Genomic DNA, 15,205 nt, shown 5'->3' with positions numbered 1-15,205 from the left:
GGAATATTCTTATATTTAAGAAAATATTCTTAGTTTGTAAACACTTAAACTTAAATAAAATAAAATTAATAATTAAAAAAATTAAAATAAGATATTTTTGAGATATTTTACAATGATAATTATTTCAAAATAATAAATAATTAAATAAATTTAAATAGGATATTTTTAAGATATTTTACAATGATAATTATTTTAAAATAATAAATAATTAAAAAATTAAAAAAAAATATTTTTGAGATATTTTACAATGATAATTATTTAAATATAATAAAATCATACATTTTATAACTTAAATAAAATTTATTTAAACTTAAAATCACTTATTAAAATAATATCATATTAAACATATAATATAATGTACTGTCAATTAGCAACAAATTGTTTTTTTTTTAAAAACTAGCAATAAACTTAAATTTAAAATCCACGTATAATATTTAATATTATATTAAACATATAATATATAATCTCTTGTCATTCTCAAATTAAAAAAAATTAGAACAAACATAAACTTAAACAAAAATAAATAAATTTTTTAATTAAAATATGATATTTATTTAAAATTTATATGATATTAATATAAATTTAATAAAAATAATTAATAAATTCTATAAATAAAACTAAGCAAACGACTGCACGTTGTTTGTATCTAGTAAACTTATAAATATAAAAAAAGTCCCAACTAATTAATAAGAAATAATAATAATCTAAAACATATTTATAGGTATGTGAAAAAAAAAGTAAGAATAATAATAATAATAAGCAGATCTAAACATGGACAAGGCTGTTGACATAAGCAACTATACGAGTGTGTGAATCAACCCCAGCAGCCAATAACTTGCTACACTCCTTGGATTTTATGTCCCACAAACAAAGCTCTGTTCCCCTCGTAAACAACAGCCATTTTCCATCACTAAAAATCACTCTTATATCAAAGTTTCCCAATATAAAAAATGGTGGTGATTTTTCACGTCCAATACACAAAGTGCGGAAACTAATATAACGTTTCACTGTCCAAGTGCCTATGGTATTGCTTGAACTATAAGCATTGGACAAAACACTCAAAGCAACCCCTTCTTCACTATTCTTGGCCGAACAAAGCTGTCTATTCATATCGCCCAAGATCCACGCACCACCATAGTCATCATCATAATAGCCATAATAATTTCCATCTAAGTAATGTGTGCGCTCTTTCACTAGATCAAAGAGAAAAACCCTACAACATGTTGTTCTCCAATATATGACCCCATTAACATGAACACCAGATCTCGGCAAGAGCTTCTTCCTGCCAAGATACATTTCACTGCTAACTCTCCAAGACCCTTGTGCGGAGGAGTAGATATGGAACTCATAGCCTTGGTTCGAATCACGATCACAAGGAAAAGCACACACCAGCTTGTAATCTGCTGTGAAATTCAGCAAATGTGGCTCGAAGACTAGTGCGAGCGCAGGGTCAGAGCCATGTGGAGCTGTTGGTTTAGGGAGCTTTTTCCATTGTTTGGTGGCTGGGTTGCAGATGTAGTAATAGCCTCCAAGGTTGGGATGACCCTGGCAGCATAGTAGTCCATTGGAGGAGGCTCTGAGCTCAACTGGCTCAGGTAAAAAACTCAGAGATGGGTCTGGGACGCCATAGCAGGATGTACTGGTGGTGTTTGGTAAGGAAACGAAAAATGGTGGGTCTGATTTGGATTGACAGAAGAAGCCTGAAATCTGTTGAAAATTATTTGACTGAGTGTGAACAAAAAATGGAGTTGAGATGTGAAGTTTCCAGTCCTTGCACACTGTTTTGAACTTGCACAGTGTTTTAGCTGGTAGGTATGGGAGAGCATACTCCTTAATGATGTCCTTTAAGCTCATGAAGATCTTACTATTGCTACTTCTGAGAAGAAACTGTCTTGCTCTCTCTTCTCCATCCATGGCTTTGGGAAACTCTGTCTTCAATTCTCTACTTCTTAGATTGGCCTACAAAACAATATAACTAAAAATAATATCAGACAAGTTAATTAAGTACTGATTTTCACAATTTATTTCATCACAAATAGCAGGTAATTGTAATATAATATTTATACTTTGTTTTTGTTGTTTAGTTACCACAAAGGTAGCATCACAACTCAAAATTAATATACAATAACATTCTCATAATAATACATCGCATTATCTTATTCACAAAGATTTAATAAGTGCTTTTGTGAACAAAAGTAATTTTGTATATATATACAAATATGTAATTAATAACAGCATTTAAACTAATAATTATAACTTCTTGAAAAGCATCATTACAATCTGAATCAACAACAAAAACATATATTATAACAATAAATTATATTCTAGGCAGCACAGCACAGCTTCACGTATCGATATAAAAGAACCAATTCAAAGCAGCATTTTTTGCATGCTTTTTCACCTTATCAAACAGCAACCACCGATATAATTACTATGGAGAAACTTGAACTATATATATGTAGGGTTTATAACAATCATAAATTAGTTTATATATATTTAGGATCCTTCTATGGTGCATGCATACCTTTTGTGTGTTATGGGGATTTTTTTATATGACTGTATATGTTAGTTATTTACAACATCTAAACAAAATTTTAAAAAATTTTAAATAATTTATAATACACGCGTGCAACAATCCTAATCTAGTTTCCGACATTTTAAATTATTTATAATTTTTTAAAAATTTACAGACTACAATCAACACCATAATAAAAAAATTTACACAAAAAAACTGTATACGAGCCAAAACCAAATAAGTGCATACCTGGTATGAAGTGTTTAATATATAATTACAATCTGAAAAGATGAGTCAGAATTATCATGTGACCTATAAATTTCAAGTATTAGGAGAATCCCACAAACAAAAAAAGTTCTGAATACAAAATAATCACTGAGGGAATACTTTTATGCAATTAAATAGGATACACCATACACACACATATATATATATACATATATAAAACCAACACTGATGAGCACGCAGAGTAATTAAGCAAAAGAAATCATGACGAAAATAATTTAGTAGAGTAGTAAAACAAGTAATTAAGTCTATGAAAAAGAAAGTCAATATATAAATCTTCACTATGAAAATGATGATGTGCAACAAGCTATTTAATTTCTTAAAAAATAGAATGGAGTTGATGAATTAAGAAAAGGACAGTTGAATCGATAAAGGCCATACCGAAATTTCACACAAATATAATTAAGAATCAAAAGTTGAATAAACACGCCCCACCTTCTCTTTTTTCCTCTCTTCTTCGTTTTACCACACCACTCCTTATTCTGAATTAGTTTCTCCAAATAAATATCTTTTTATATATTTATAGTTAGTGATGATATGTCAGCCCTTGTTAGTTTTGAAATTTTAAATAAAATATAAATCTAATTAATTAAAACAAAATTAATAACTGATTAACTAAAATTTAAAAAAAATCTCATTAATTAATATCTTTAAAAATATCTAAAATAAGTAATTAATTAAAAAAAATTGAAATGTTTTCGTTAGCATTATTTAAATGATTTTAAATTTTGATAATAAAAACACTGATATATCATCATTATTGACCAATATTTTTTTATTTGGTTAATGCAATTTGAAAATAATAATAATAATAATAATTTGATACTCCCTCAACTAGTTCTCTTATTTAGGTACTGTTCTCTTTCTTGATTTTACTCATCTATAATTTCTCAAATATTTCTATTTGATTTTCTTCACTTCTATTTTCATCTCTAAACTCTATATGTTCTTCTCTAATTCAATATATTATGTTTTATACTATTATTTTTTCAATCTAATCTATTTTTTCTCTCTCGTGTTCACAAAGAAGTCCTTATTTATCCTCATATATAGCTAAATTAAATAATAAACTTAAAAATATATGAAAATCTCAAAATTCATTTCTAACCACTAACTAGTGTCAAGTTCATAGTAATAAAATTTGATGGTACGTTGAACATTATAAAGGGGTTAATATATCTAAATTAATCATTTAAATTAATTTTATAAGTAATTCCATTATTATGTAAACAATAAGTCTAGAAATTTGATCAGTAGACACAGAACAACATTAATCTAAAGTCATAGAGAATTGCTAAGGAGCATTACTGATGTCCTACCGCTATTGCTGCAATCTAATATAGGATCTCACTTATTTGAATTTAATAAGTATTATGGGTATTGCTAACTAATTATAAAATGTCACCTCATGTGTTGTGTTGTTGGACACGTGCTAAATAATAACACTCAAAGTCATAAGAGCCATATTGTTGTTTGAGCCCTGGGTGGTTCACATCCAATCCAAAGAATTTCCAACAATGATACACATGACCAAAGCCTTTTCAAGGTCTTTTGGCCTTCAAATCTAACATTACAGAGTCTTCAATTAGAGGGTCTAAATACCAAATCCAACCACAGTTGAGGCGAAAGGAAAACCAGAAATGAGTCTCAATAATAATTGTACCATTCACCAACCCATCTATGTGAGTTTGTGACAGTGACCCGAGCTTTTACACAGGTGAGTGAGTGCACAGTATCAAGGTCGAGCCAAGCCACGCTATATGTTTGAGTCGCTGAGCATTGGTCGGTTTGGGCAGTTTTGTTAAATATAAAACAATACTATAAGCATAAATCCATAAATCGGATTCAAATCAATATAGCATGCTCATACAACAATCCAGGAACGCATTTTATTTAGAGCATTGAATTGAATACATATAGATGAAACATACCTGACATTGAGTCTCCAATGTTCATCCTTGAATCTCTCGCGATCTACACAAAACAATATTAGAAAAACAATACAAGAGAGATCTTATGGAAAGCAACCCTTACCAAACCATATGCCACGGTATGTTTCCCAACAACATATATGTTCAATATATATGTCTCATATGCCTTCTTACCCTAAGGGGTATATTGGGCCTATTGGGCTTATATTATCAGATATGGTGAACTATGATTTAATGGGCCAACCTATAGTCTTTAGGGTGCTACCATGTGCCTCAATTGCAATTAGATTAATATTAACCATCCCATTATGGTCTTTAACTATTCGTAGGCACTCTAGAAAATGATTGTGATAATGGAATTATGTTTGTAATTATATTAGTCCATATAAAATTATAACATTCTCCCACTTGGACAATATAATCAAACCACCATAATATTGTCCATCACAAAAGACAGTCTAATAAATCATATATAATATCATATCGATAGGATACATATATTATTTATGATTCGGTCTTGAAGACATTAAAAAACAATAACAATCATTAAACCAAACATGCATGTGGTACATTAATTTGAGACTATGCGCGTTCATCTCCTTTTGTACCTGTCACTTCGGTGAACAATAGTATATACTTATATAAACATATATACGTAACAACAACAATAAGAAGTGACTTCAATTATCATTATGCATGTTCATAACAAAACACAAGCTATAAGCAATCCATACAAAATACTAGCATGTTTGATACATAATAACAAAACTCCCACTGAGCTCAACAAGCTAGGCTCCTAACAATCCCATTCGAGCAACATGCTCCAGAAATACACATATGGGTAAGCCTTTCGTTAGTGGGTCTGCCAACATGCTAGTGGTAGGCGTATACTCAATAGAAATGAGGGACTCAGCGACTTTCTCTTTAACAAAATAGTACTTTATATCAATATGCTTTGAGCGAGAAGTACTCCTAGTGTTCTTAGAGAAAGCTACTGCTGCAGAGTTGTTACAATACAATTTCAGCGGCCTCGAAATAGAGTCTACAACATTCAAAGCTGAAATGAAATTCCGCAGCCATATTGCTTGACAAGTAGCCTCATAACATGCCATACATTCTGCCTCCATCGTAGAAGAAGCTGTGAGTGTCTGCTTGACACTTTTCCATGAAACAGCTCCTCCAGCCATCATATAAATGTAGCCTGAAGTGGACTTTTTATCATCCACGCATCTTGCATAATCGGTGTCACTGAACCCAACTATATCAAGAGTGTCAGCTCGCCGATAAGTCAACATATGATCCTTTGTACCCTGAAGATACCTCATGACTTTCTTAGCCGCTTTCCAATGGCTAAGACCAGGATCACTCAAGTATCTACCCAACATGCCGACAACAAAAGCAATATCAGGGCGTGTGCATACTTGAGCATACATCAAGCTACCAACCAATGACGCATAAGGAATGACTTTCATTTCATCTCTCTCTTTATCATTTTGTGGACATTGGGCCTTTGAGAACTTATCACCCTTCACTATCGGTGCCTTCCCAGGAGAACATGCATGCATATTGAATCTTTTCAAGATCCGATCAATGTAAGTCTTTTGAGACAAACGAAGAATACCATTAGCCCTATCTCGAAGAATCTGAATCCCAAGCACATAGGAAGCCTCACCAAGATCCTTCATATCAAAATGGCTAAACAAAAGTTGTTTTGTCTCAGACAACAGATCAGAATTATTAGATGCAAGCAGGATGTCGTCGACATACAATACTAGAAAAATGAAACTGCTCCCACTGACCTTCATGTATATACATTGATCTACAACATTCTCCTTGAAGCCATTTGCAGTGACAATCATATCGAACTTGAGGTACCACTGCCTTGATGCTTGTTTAAGCCCATAGATAGACTTTTTGAGCTTGAAAACCATGTGTTCTTTGCCATACTTCTCAAAACCAATAGGTTGAGTCATGTAAACATCTTCAAATAAATCTCCATTCAAGAAGGCAGTCCTCACATCCATTTGATTGAGTTCTAGATCAAAATGAGCAACTATAGCCATAATGATTCGCAACGAATCTTTGGTGGAAACAGGTGAAAATGTTTCTCTGAAATCAATACCTTCTCTCTGGCTATAGCCTTTAGCCACAAGCCTAGCCTTATACCTTTCCACTTGCCCATTCGAGTCACGTTTGATCTTATACACCCATTTGCATCCAATGGGTCTGCAACCTTTGGGTAATTCAACCAACTCCCAAACCTCATTCTGTGACATAGAATTTAACTCATCTTTCATTGCATCCATCCACAACACAGATTGATGACTATTAATAGCTTCTTGATAGGTAACTGGCTCAAAAGTGTCTCCGACATCAAGCTCATGTTCCTGTAAATAGACAAGGTAGTCATTAGGAATAGCAGACCTGCGGGTTCTCTGTGATCTTCTCACCATAGCTTCATCATCCCCAATATCAAGATTTTCATCTTGATCTTGATTTTGAGGTTCATCATGAGTTTCTACCGGAGTCTGTTCAATCACAGGGTCATCAACAGGAGCGAAAGCGGAAGCAACAGGTACAGGGACATAAACATGTTCTTCCCTGAATACAATTTCTCTTGACCCTTGACTTGAACCAAATTCTTCTTCAAAATAGACAGCTCTATCTGATTCTATCACTCTGGTGGTGTGAGAAGGACAGTAGAACCTGGAACCCCTCGATCCAATAGTGTAACCTACAAAGTAGCCACTAATAGTTTTCGGATCAAGTTTCTTAGATTGTGGGTTATAGGGCCTTACTTCAGCTTTACATCCCCAAACATGAAAATGACGCAAACTTGGTTTCTTACCCGACCACAACTCGTATGGTGTCTTTGGGACAGACTTACTAGGTACTTGATTCAAGATATAAGCAGCAGTTCTTAATGCCTCACCCCATAAAAATTCTGGCAAGCTAGAATGAATCAACATACAGCGCACCATGTCAAGAAGTGTGCGATTTCTCCTTTCAGCGATTCCATTCTGTTGGGGCATCCCTGGCATTGTATATCTTGCATCAATACCACATTCCTGCAAGTATTTGGCAAAAGGCCTGGGGTTCCTTCCAGTTTCATCATAACGTCCATAATACTCTCCACCTTTATCAGAGTTGATAATTTTAATCTTCTTTCCCTTTTGAAGCTCAACATTCGTCTTGAAAATCTTAAAAGCATCCAAAGATTCAGATTTTTCACGAATGAGCTCAACATGACCATACCGGGAAAAATCATCAATGAAGGTGATAAAGTATCTATAACCACCCATAGCAAGTGGAACAAAAGGCCCACAAATATCAGTATGAATAGTGTCCAATACATCTGTGCACCTGTCTGACTTGCTCTTTCTAACCTTGGCAGTCAACTTTCCTTTTATACAATCAACACAGGCAGTGAAATCAGAGAAATCAAGATCCTGAAGTACACCATCCTTCACCAATCTCTCCATTCTATCTCTAGAAATATGGCCTAAACGTTTATGCCAAAGCATAGAAGATTTCAAATATGATCTTGCACGTTTTGACCCAACAATAGCATTAAGAGAAAAAGAACAAGAAGAAGTAGAAGTAACAGGAAAAACATCATGTAAATCAAGCTTATATAAGTTTCCACATAAAGTTCCATTTCCAACCAACATAGAGTCACGATACAAAGTCAGTTTTCCAGTTCCAAAATGAAGACTATAACCTAGTCTATCCAAAATAGATACAGAAATCAAATTCCTCCTAATAGAGGGTAAATAAGCAACATCATGCAACTCCAAAAAATGCCCCGTATTTAGTTGCAGTCTAACAGTCCCAAAAAATTCAACTCTGACTTTAGTATCGTCTCCCATGTATACATGCTCCTCCAACCTACTCGGTCTTCTTCGGTTTGTCACTGCCTGCAAGGAATTAGTAACATGAATTGTAGCTCTAGTATCTAACCACCAAGTGTTTGAGGGCACATCAATAATATTGGACTCTAAACAAACCATCACAAGACAATTACCTTTCTTCTCTAAGTGAGCTTTGAGCTTTCGACAATCAGCTTTCTTATGCCTAAAGCATTGAAAAAAGTTGCACTTCCCTTTGAAAAACTCATTCTTATGACCAGTTGAAGATGAGCTAGCTTGCCCATTTCCTTTAGGATGGCTGGCTTTCTTCTTAGGATGCTTTTGGTCACTAGAGTTGTTGGAAGTGAACTTTCTCTTGTGAGGATTGTTTGGGTTCGTCACCATGGAGATACTTCTTGCCCTACCTTTTCTCATGTCCTCCTCTTCCTTGGCAAGAATAGCAGACATCTCCCCAACAGTCCATTGCTCCTTCTGAGCATTGTAGCTTGATCTGATTGAATCAAACTGAGATGGAATGTTCTCCATCACTAACCACACCATGTAATCCTCACCAAGGTCCATATCCATGGCCTTAAGTTTATGATAGTGGCCCATGAGATTGTCAATGTGAGCCCTGATGTCACCTGAACCATCGTAAACAGTGTGATGCAGCATGTTCAAGTGTTCATTCTTCTCATTCTTTGAGAATTTCTTATACTTTTCTTTAATGGCAGCAAGAAAATCCTTTGCATTTTCAGACTTGGGAATACTATCACGAATGGATTCATCCATGTGATATCTCATAAGCATCAAGCAACAACGATTGGAGTGTTCCCAGTCCTCGTAAGATTTCTTATCCTTCTCAGTAGCATCATCAACAGGCTTAGATGGTGCATCAATTCTCAAGGCCAAGTCCACTTTCATGAAGGTCAAGTTCATCGTGATATTTTCAATCCACTGCTTGTGGTTGGTTGCATTCAGCGTCAAGACGGCAGGAGATCTAGGAATGCTTACAGCTGAATGAGAAACAAGAGCAATAACTATTAAATACATGTTATGATAAACCATGTCATTTGTGCTCTTTTCTCATCAATATATGATCGCAAAATAACCAATGATCATTATGTATGCTAGACTTCTTAGACAAACATACAAAATAGAACTCATACACAGGTAAGAACAATCTATTAAACATTATAATCAAAAACATTAATTTACTATCGAAATGATAGATAAATTGTGATTCATAACGTTTAATAAATTTTCTTCACCATATTAAGCATCCTTACCAAGCAATTATTATCGATAGGATAATTAATTACTTATATAGATCTTAATGTAATTTTGGGGGAAAAAACACAAAATTTAAATAACTAATCATTTAAATGTTCCTCTTTACTAAATAATTCACATGCTTATTCTTACGACAGACAAGAAAATAAACAATAATTGTTGATAATATATAATTAGATTCATGCCACAAAAGATTAAATACAAATACAATTATGAATAAAATTCATGGATTAATCTTGTGCATAAACATATATAAAATAGGGTATTAAAAGTTGAGTGAAATGGTGAAAAAATGGACCTCCCACGTGTCCCCACGCCCAAAAAAAAAATATGTTTTTTTAAAAAAAAATTTTTTATATAAATAACCATAAAAACGACATGTAGTTTCTGAAAAACGACATGTAGTTTTTCTGTGAAACGACAAAAAAAAATTTTTATCCAAAAAACGACATGTAGTTTTTCCCAAAAACGACATGTCGTTTTTATGAAAACGACAGGACCAATAGGATAAAAACGACGTGTCGTTTTTGTTGTCCCTGTCCTTGAAAATCAGATCTACGGGTCTGGTTTCGACCCGGTTTCGATCCGGCTAGTTCATGGCCATTTTAGGCCGATTTCAAGCGCTTTTTGTGGGGGTTTTCATCCATTCATCGTCACCCATCACCCCATCTCTTCCTATAACTCATTTATTCCCAACAAAAGATGAAAAAACCCATAAATCTGAAATGGGTTTCTCCATTGTTAAGCTTTAAAAAAAGCTTGATATTTTCATAAATAAAATGCCAAAAAACAAGTTGAAAACCAGTATTCATTATCAAATCTAATTTCCCCATTAACATAGAATGATTTCGAAATTTATTGTGAAAAATTAGATTTTGAAAAATTGGGTATATATCAAAATTTCAAGCCCTAAAATCAAATAACCTGTCTCTGATACCAATTGTTAAATATAAAACAATACTATGAGCATAAATCTATAAATCGGATTCAAATCAATATAGCATGCTCATACAACAATCCAGGAACGCATTTTATTTAGAGCATTGAATTGAATACATATAGATGAAACATACCTGACATTGAGTCTCCAATGTTCATCCTTGAATCTCTCGCGATCTACACAAAACAATATTAGAAAAACAATACAAGAGAGATCTTATGGAGAGCAACCCTTACCAAACCATATGCCACTGTATGTTTCCCAACAACATATATGTTCAATATATATGTCTCATATGCCTTCTTACCCTAAGGGGTATATTGGGCCTATTGGGCTTATATTATCGATATGGTGGACTATGATTTAATGAGCCAACCTATAGTCTTTAGGGTGCTACCATGTGCCTCAATTGCAATTAGATTAATATTAACCATCTCATTATGGTCTTTAACTATTCGTAGGCACTCTAGAAAATGATTGTAATAATGGAATTATGTTTGTAATTATATTAGTCCATATAAAATTCTAACAAGTTTTTCATATTATTAAATTCAGAATTCGGTTTTCAGCCCGGATTGGTGTGATCCAAAAACCGACTAACCAAGCCAATTAAAAAAAAAAACCGACCAAACCGAAGTTCATTTTGAAAAAAAAAAAAAATTCCATAAATTTTTAGAAAATTTTGGTTTAAAAAAAACCTATAAAATTTAGATTGATGGAATCTATTTTTATATTTTTTTAAAACATAAATACATTACATTCACAAATTTAAAAATTTGAAAACATAATTAAAAGTCTATAAGTATAATATAACTAATATATATTTATAATTTCGATTGGGTCAAATTGGTCGGTCCACACATTTTTCAAACCGACCGGTGTTCGAGTATTGGAAAATCATGAGACGAGAGTACGTATATATATGTACGAACATATATATATATATAACAACAGTATTAACAGATCACCAAGACCAAAGAAAAAGTAGGATAAAAGAAATCTAAAACTAACTTTCTTAAAACATCCCAATGTCAAAATAATGAATGTATATAGGTATGTGAAATAAAAATAACAATAGTAACAAGCATATTTAAATGTGGACAAGGCTGTTGACATAAGCAACTATACAAGTATGCGAATCAACCACGGCAGCCAATAACAACTTGCTGCACTCCTTGGATTCTATGTCATATACACAAAGCTCTGCTCCCCTCGTAAACAACAACCATTTTCCATTGCTAAAAATCACTCTTATATCAAACTGATCATGGCCGGTAGTTGCTATTGCCATTGATGATGATGGTGATTTTCCAGACCCACTACGTAAATAGTTGAAACCAATATAATGTTTCACTGGCCAAGTGGCTATGGCAGTTCTAGAACGATAAGCATTGGACAGAACACTCAAAGCAACCCCTCCTCCATCAGGCTTGGTCAAACAAAGCTTTCCATTCATATCACCCAAGGTCCATCCACCACAACGACCATAATAAGTGCCATTTATGTAATGACTGCGTTCTTTCCCTAGATCAAAGAGAAAAACCCCATGACATGTTGTTCTCCAATATATGACCCCATTAACATGAACACCAGAGCTCGGCAACAACTTCTTATTGCCAAGATACATTTCACCACTAACTCTCCAAGACCCTTGTGCGGAAGAGTAGATATCGAACTCATAGCCTTGGTCCAGATCAGCACAAGGAAAAGCACACACCAGCTTGTAATCTGCTATGAAATTCAGTAAATGTGGCTCGAAGACCAGCACGAGTGCAGGGTTAGAGCCATGTGGAGCTGTTGGTTTAGGGAGCTTGTTCCATCGTTTGGTGACTGGATTGCAGATGTAGTAATAGCCTTCGTTGTTGGCATGACCCTGGCAGCATAGTAGTCCATTGGAAGAGGTTCTGAGCTCGACTGGCTCAGGCAAAAAACTCAGAGATGGGTCTGGGACGCCATAGGCTGTACTGGCGTTTGGTAAAGAAACGAAAAATGGTGGGTTTGAGTTGTTTTGACAAAAGAAGCCTGAAATGTCTTGGAAATTGTTTGACTGAGTGTGAGCAAAGAATGGAGTTGAGATGTGAAGTTTCCAGTCCTTGCATACTGTTTTGAACTTGTCAAGTGATTTAGCTGGTAGGTATGGGAGGGCATACTCCTTAATGATGTCCTTTAAGCTCATGTTGATCTTATTATTACTATTTCTAATAAGAACCTGCCTTCCTTTCTCTCCTTCATCGATGGCTTTAGAAAAATCTATCTTCTTATTACTTCTTAGCTTGAACTACAAAAAAAAATATTAAACCAGCAGAGTAATCAAGCAATGATGAAAATAATTAAGGAGAGTAAATCAGTTAAAAAAACTATACTTGCACAATGTGTTTTGAATTGTGTTTTCACATATTACTTTTTGGATCTTTTACTCTAAATTTTCCCTAATTCCGATTATGATCAAAGTTTCAACGTGTTTTGACTTGTATTTTCAAGTATTACTTTTTGGACCCACTACCCTAAATCTATCCTAATTCTGATTATGATCAAAGGTTTTTTTTTTAAAAATTATAAATAATTCACAAAACTAACAACTTAAAATAAAAACATTATTATTCAGGCTAACAATTATGTTATTTATATTCAATTTTTTGTTCAGATTTAGGTTATATATTTGAGCCATTTTACAAAATTATAAAATACAAACAAGTAATCGAAAACACATGATACAAAAAATATGAAAAATTAATATATAAACTTTTACTATGAAAATAATGAGATGTAACATTAACAATTATTTTGTGCGTGTGAATTTATATGTCAAATAAATAACAGTGCGAAAATAAATCAGAATTGATGAATTCAGAAACTAAGAACTGAAGACTAATACTAAAATTTCACATGAAAGCAAAGAATGTAAGAATCAGTGTCGAATTTCTCAAAAAAAAAGAAAAATCAGTGTTGAATTGTTTTTGAATTTATTATAAAACCAAAAGAACCAACCTTCTCTAATTTCCTCTTTCTCTTCTCTATATTCATCTTCTTCGTTTGTTGCTGCACCACTACGTGTCTGTATCGCTTAAAATACGAGAGTAATTATTTATATTATTCCTATTTAGCAATATAATTGTATCAGGGTTTAATTTTGAGTAAGGAAATTTTTTTAATTAAATAGCTTCTCCCTTAAATATATTTTCAAAATTGTTATAATTATATTTTCCAATTGTGTTTAATGTTACTTATTCTGAATTGGTTTATTTCTGAATTGGTTTCTCTGTATAAATATCTAAAATTTTAGATATTTATAATTTAGTTATGATATGTCGGCTCTTATTGGTTTTGAAAATTTAAAATTATTTGAAGAGATAGTAATTGCGAGAGTAAACACATTCTTCTCAAACTGTTGCTCTAGGTATAAATTTGAAGAAATCTAATTAATTAAAACAAAGTTTTTTTAAAAAAAACTCTTTCATTAATATTCTTTAAGAATATCTAAAATTAATTAATAAATTTTAAAAAACAAATTGATATTTTTTAGTTAAAACATTTATTTAAATGATTGTAAACTTTCATAACCAATATAGAAAACTGATATACATCACTATTGACCAAAAAAAATTATTTGGTTTAAAAAAAATATATGTAAATCTTAAAATTGACAAATTTTATAGATATGTCTTTTTATTTAAAATATTATTTAAAATTAATTTTTATTGTGATTTTCAGAATTAATATCTTTGATTATTTTGGTAAGGTTTGGAAATAATTTATTATTTAGTTTATATTCTTACAATATGTTTATAAAATGAATTTGTATCTTGGTTTTATAAAGAAAATATTATGTGCTTATTGGAATTCATTTATGGATTATTTTCTATTTATTTTGTGTTTTCTAAGATAATTAACTACAACAAATACAATCGATCATTGAGAAATTAATTATTGTTTTTTCTATCTTGAAAACTTTGATTTGATTCAGGTATTAGTTGTCACTGCAAAATCGGTGATTGTCGGAACAGAGTCAACTAAATTGACAAATCTTCATTAATCAATAATATATTCAAATATTCTTGCTTTTATTGGAGATTCTTTCTCAGACTTTTTGAGTACGAAATATTCTCTATAAATAGGCTAGGGCCTTGAGAAAAAGTGAACTCTTTGGTGCATAGTTTTGCGAGTGAATTGTAATATTTGTGAGGGTTCGCAGTCTGTATTTAAAATTATTATACTCATGTTAGTAAAATGAGTGTTTAGTTTTGTGGTGAGTCTATACCACATTTTTTAGTGAATACAGTTTGTAATTTGAACACAATTCTTATAGTCTTTGGGAGAAGATTTTTACCAGCCTTGCTTCGGGAGTGCAAGCACTCGCTGACCATTGAAAGGAGTTCAAGTGGTTAGACGTTTC

The 15,205-nt window shown here is 32.6% G+C and overlaps 1 protein-coding gene across 1 annotated transcript; it reads right to left on the bottom strand.

Annotated features, from left to right (window-relative positions):
- Positions 1-765: 765 nt before the first annotated feature.
- Positions 766-1,914, bottom strand: LOC133780395 (F-box protein At5g03970-like). The gene has a single exon (XM_062220168.1). The coding sequence runs from the start codon at positions 1,912-1,914 to the stop codon at positions 766-768; it is 1,149 nt and encodes a 382-aa protein (XP_062076152.1).
- Positions 1,915-15,205: the final 13,291 nt, after the last annotated feature.

Source organism: Humulus lupulus, chromosome 1 (genome assembly GCF_963169125.1).
Source record: "Humulus lupulus chromosome 1, drHumLupu1.1, whole genome shotgun sequence".
Taxonomy (NCBI): Eukaryota; Viridiplantae; Streptophyta; class Magnoliopsida; order Rosales; family Cannabaceae; genus Humulus; species Humulus lupulus.
Note: the sequence above shows the minus strand (reverse complement) of the source record. Positions and strands in the feature narration are given on the sequence as shown.

Coding starts and splice junctions, on each gene's coding strand:
- LOC133780395 (XM_062220168.1), bottom strand. CDS start 1,914: ATGGATGGAGAAGAGAGAGCAAGACAGTTTCTTCTCAGAAGTAGCAAT.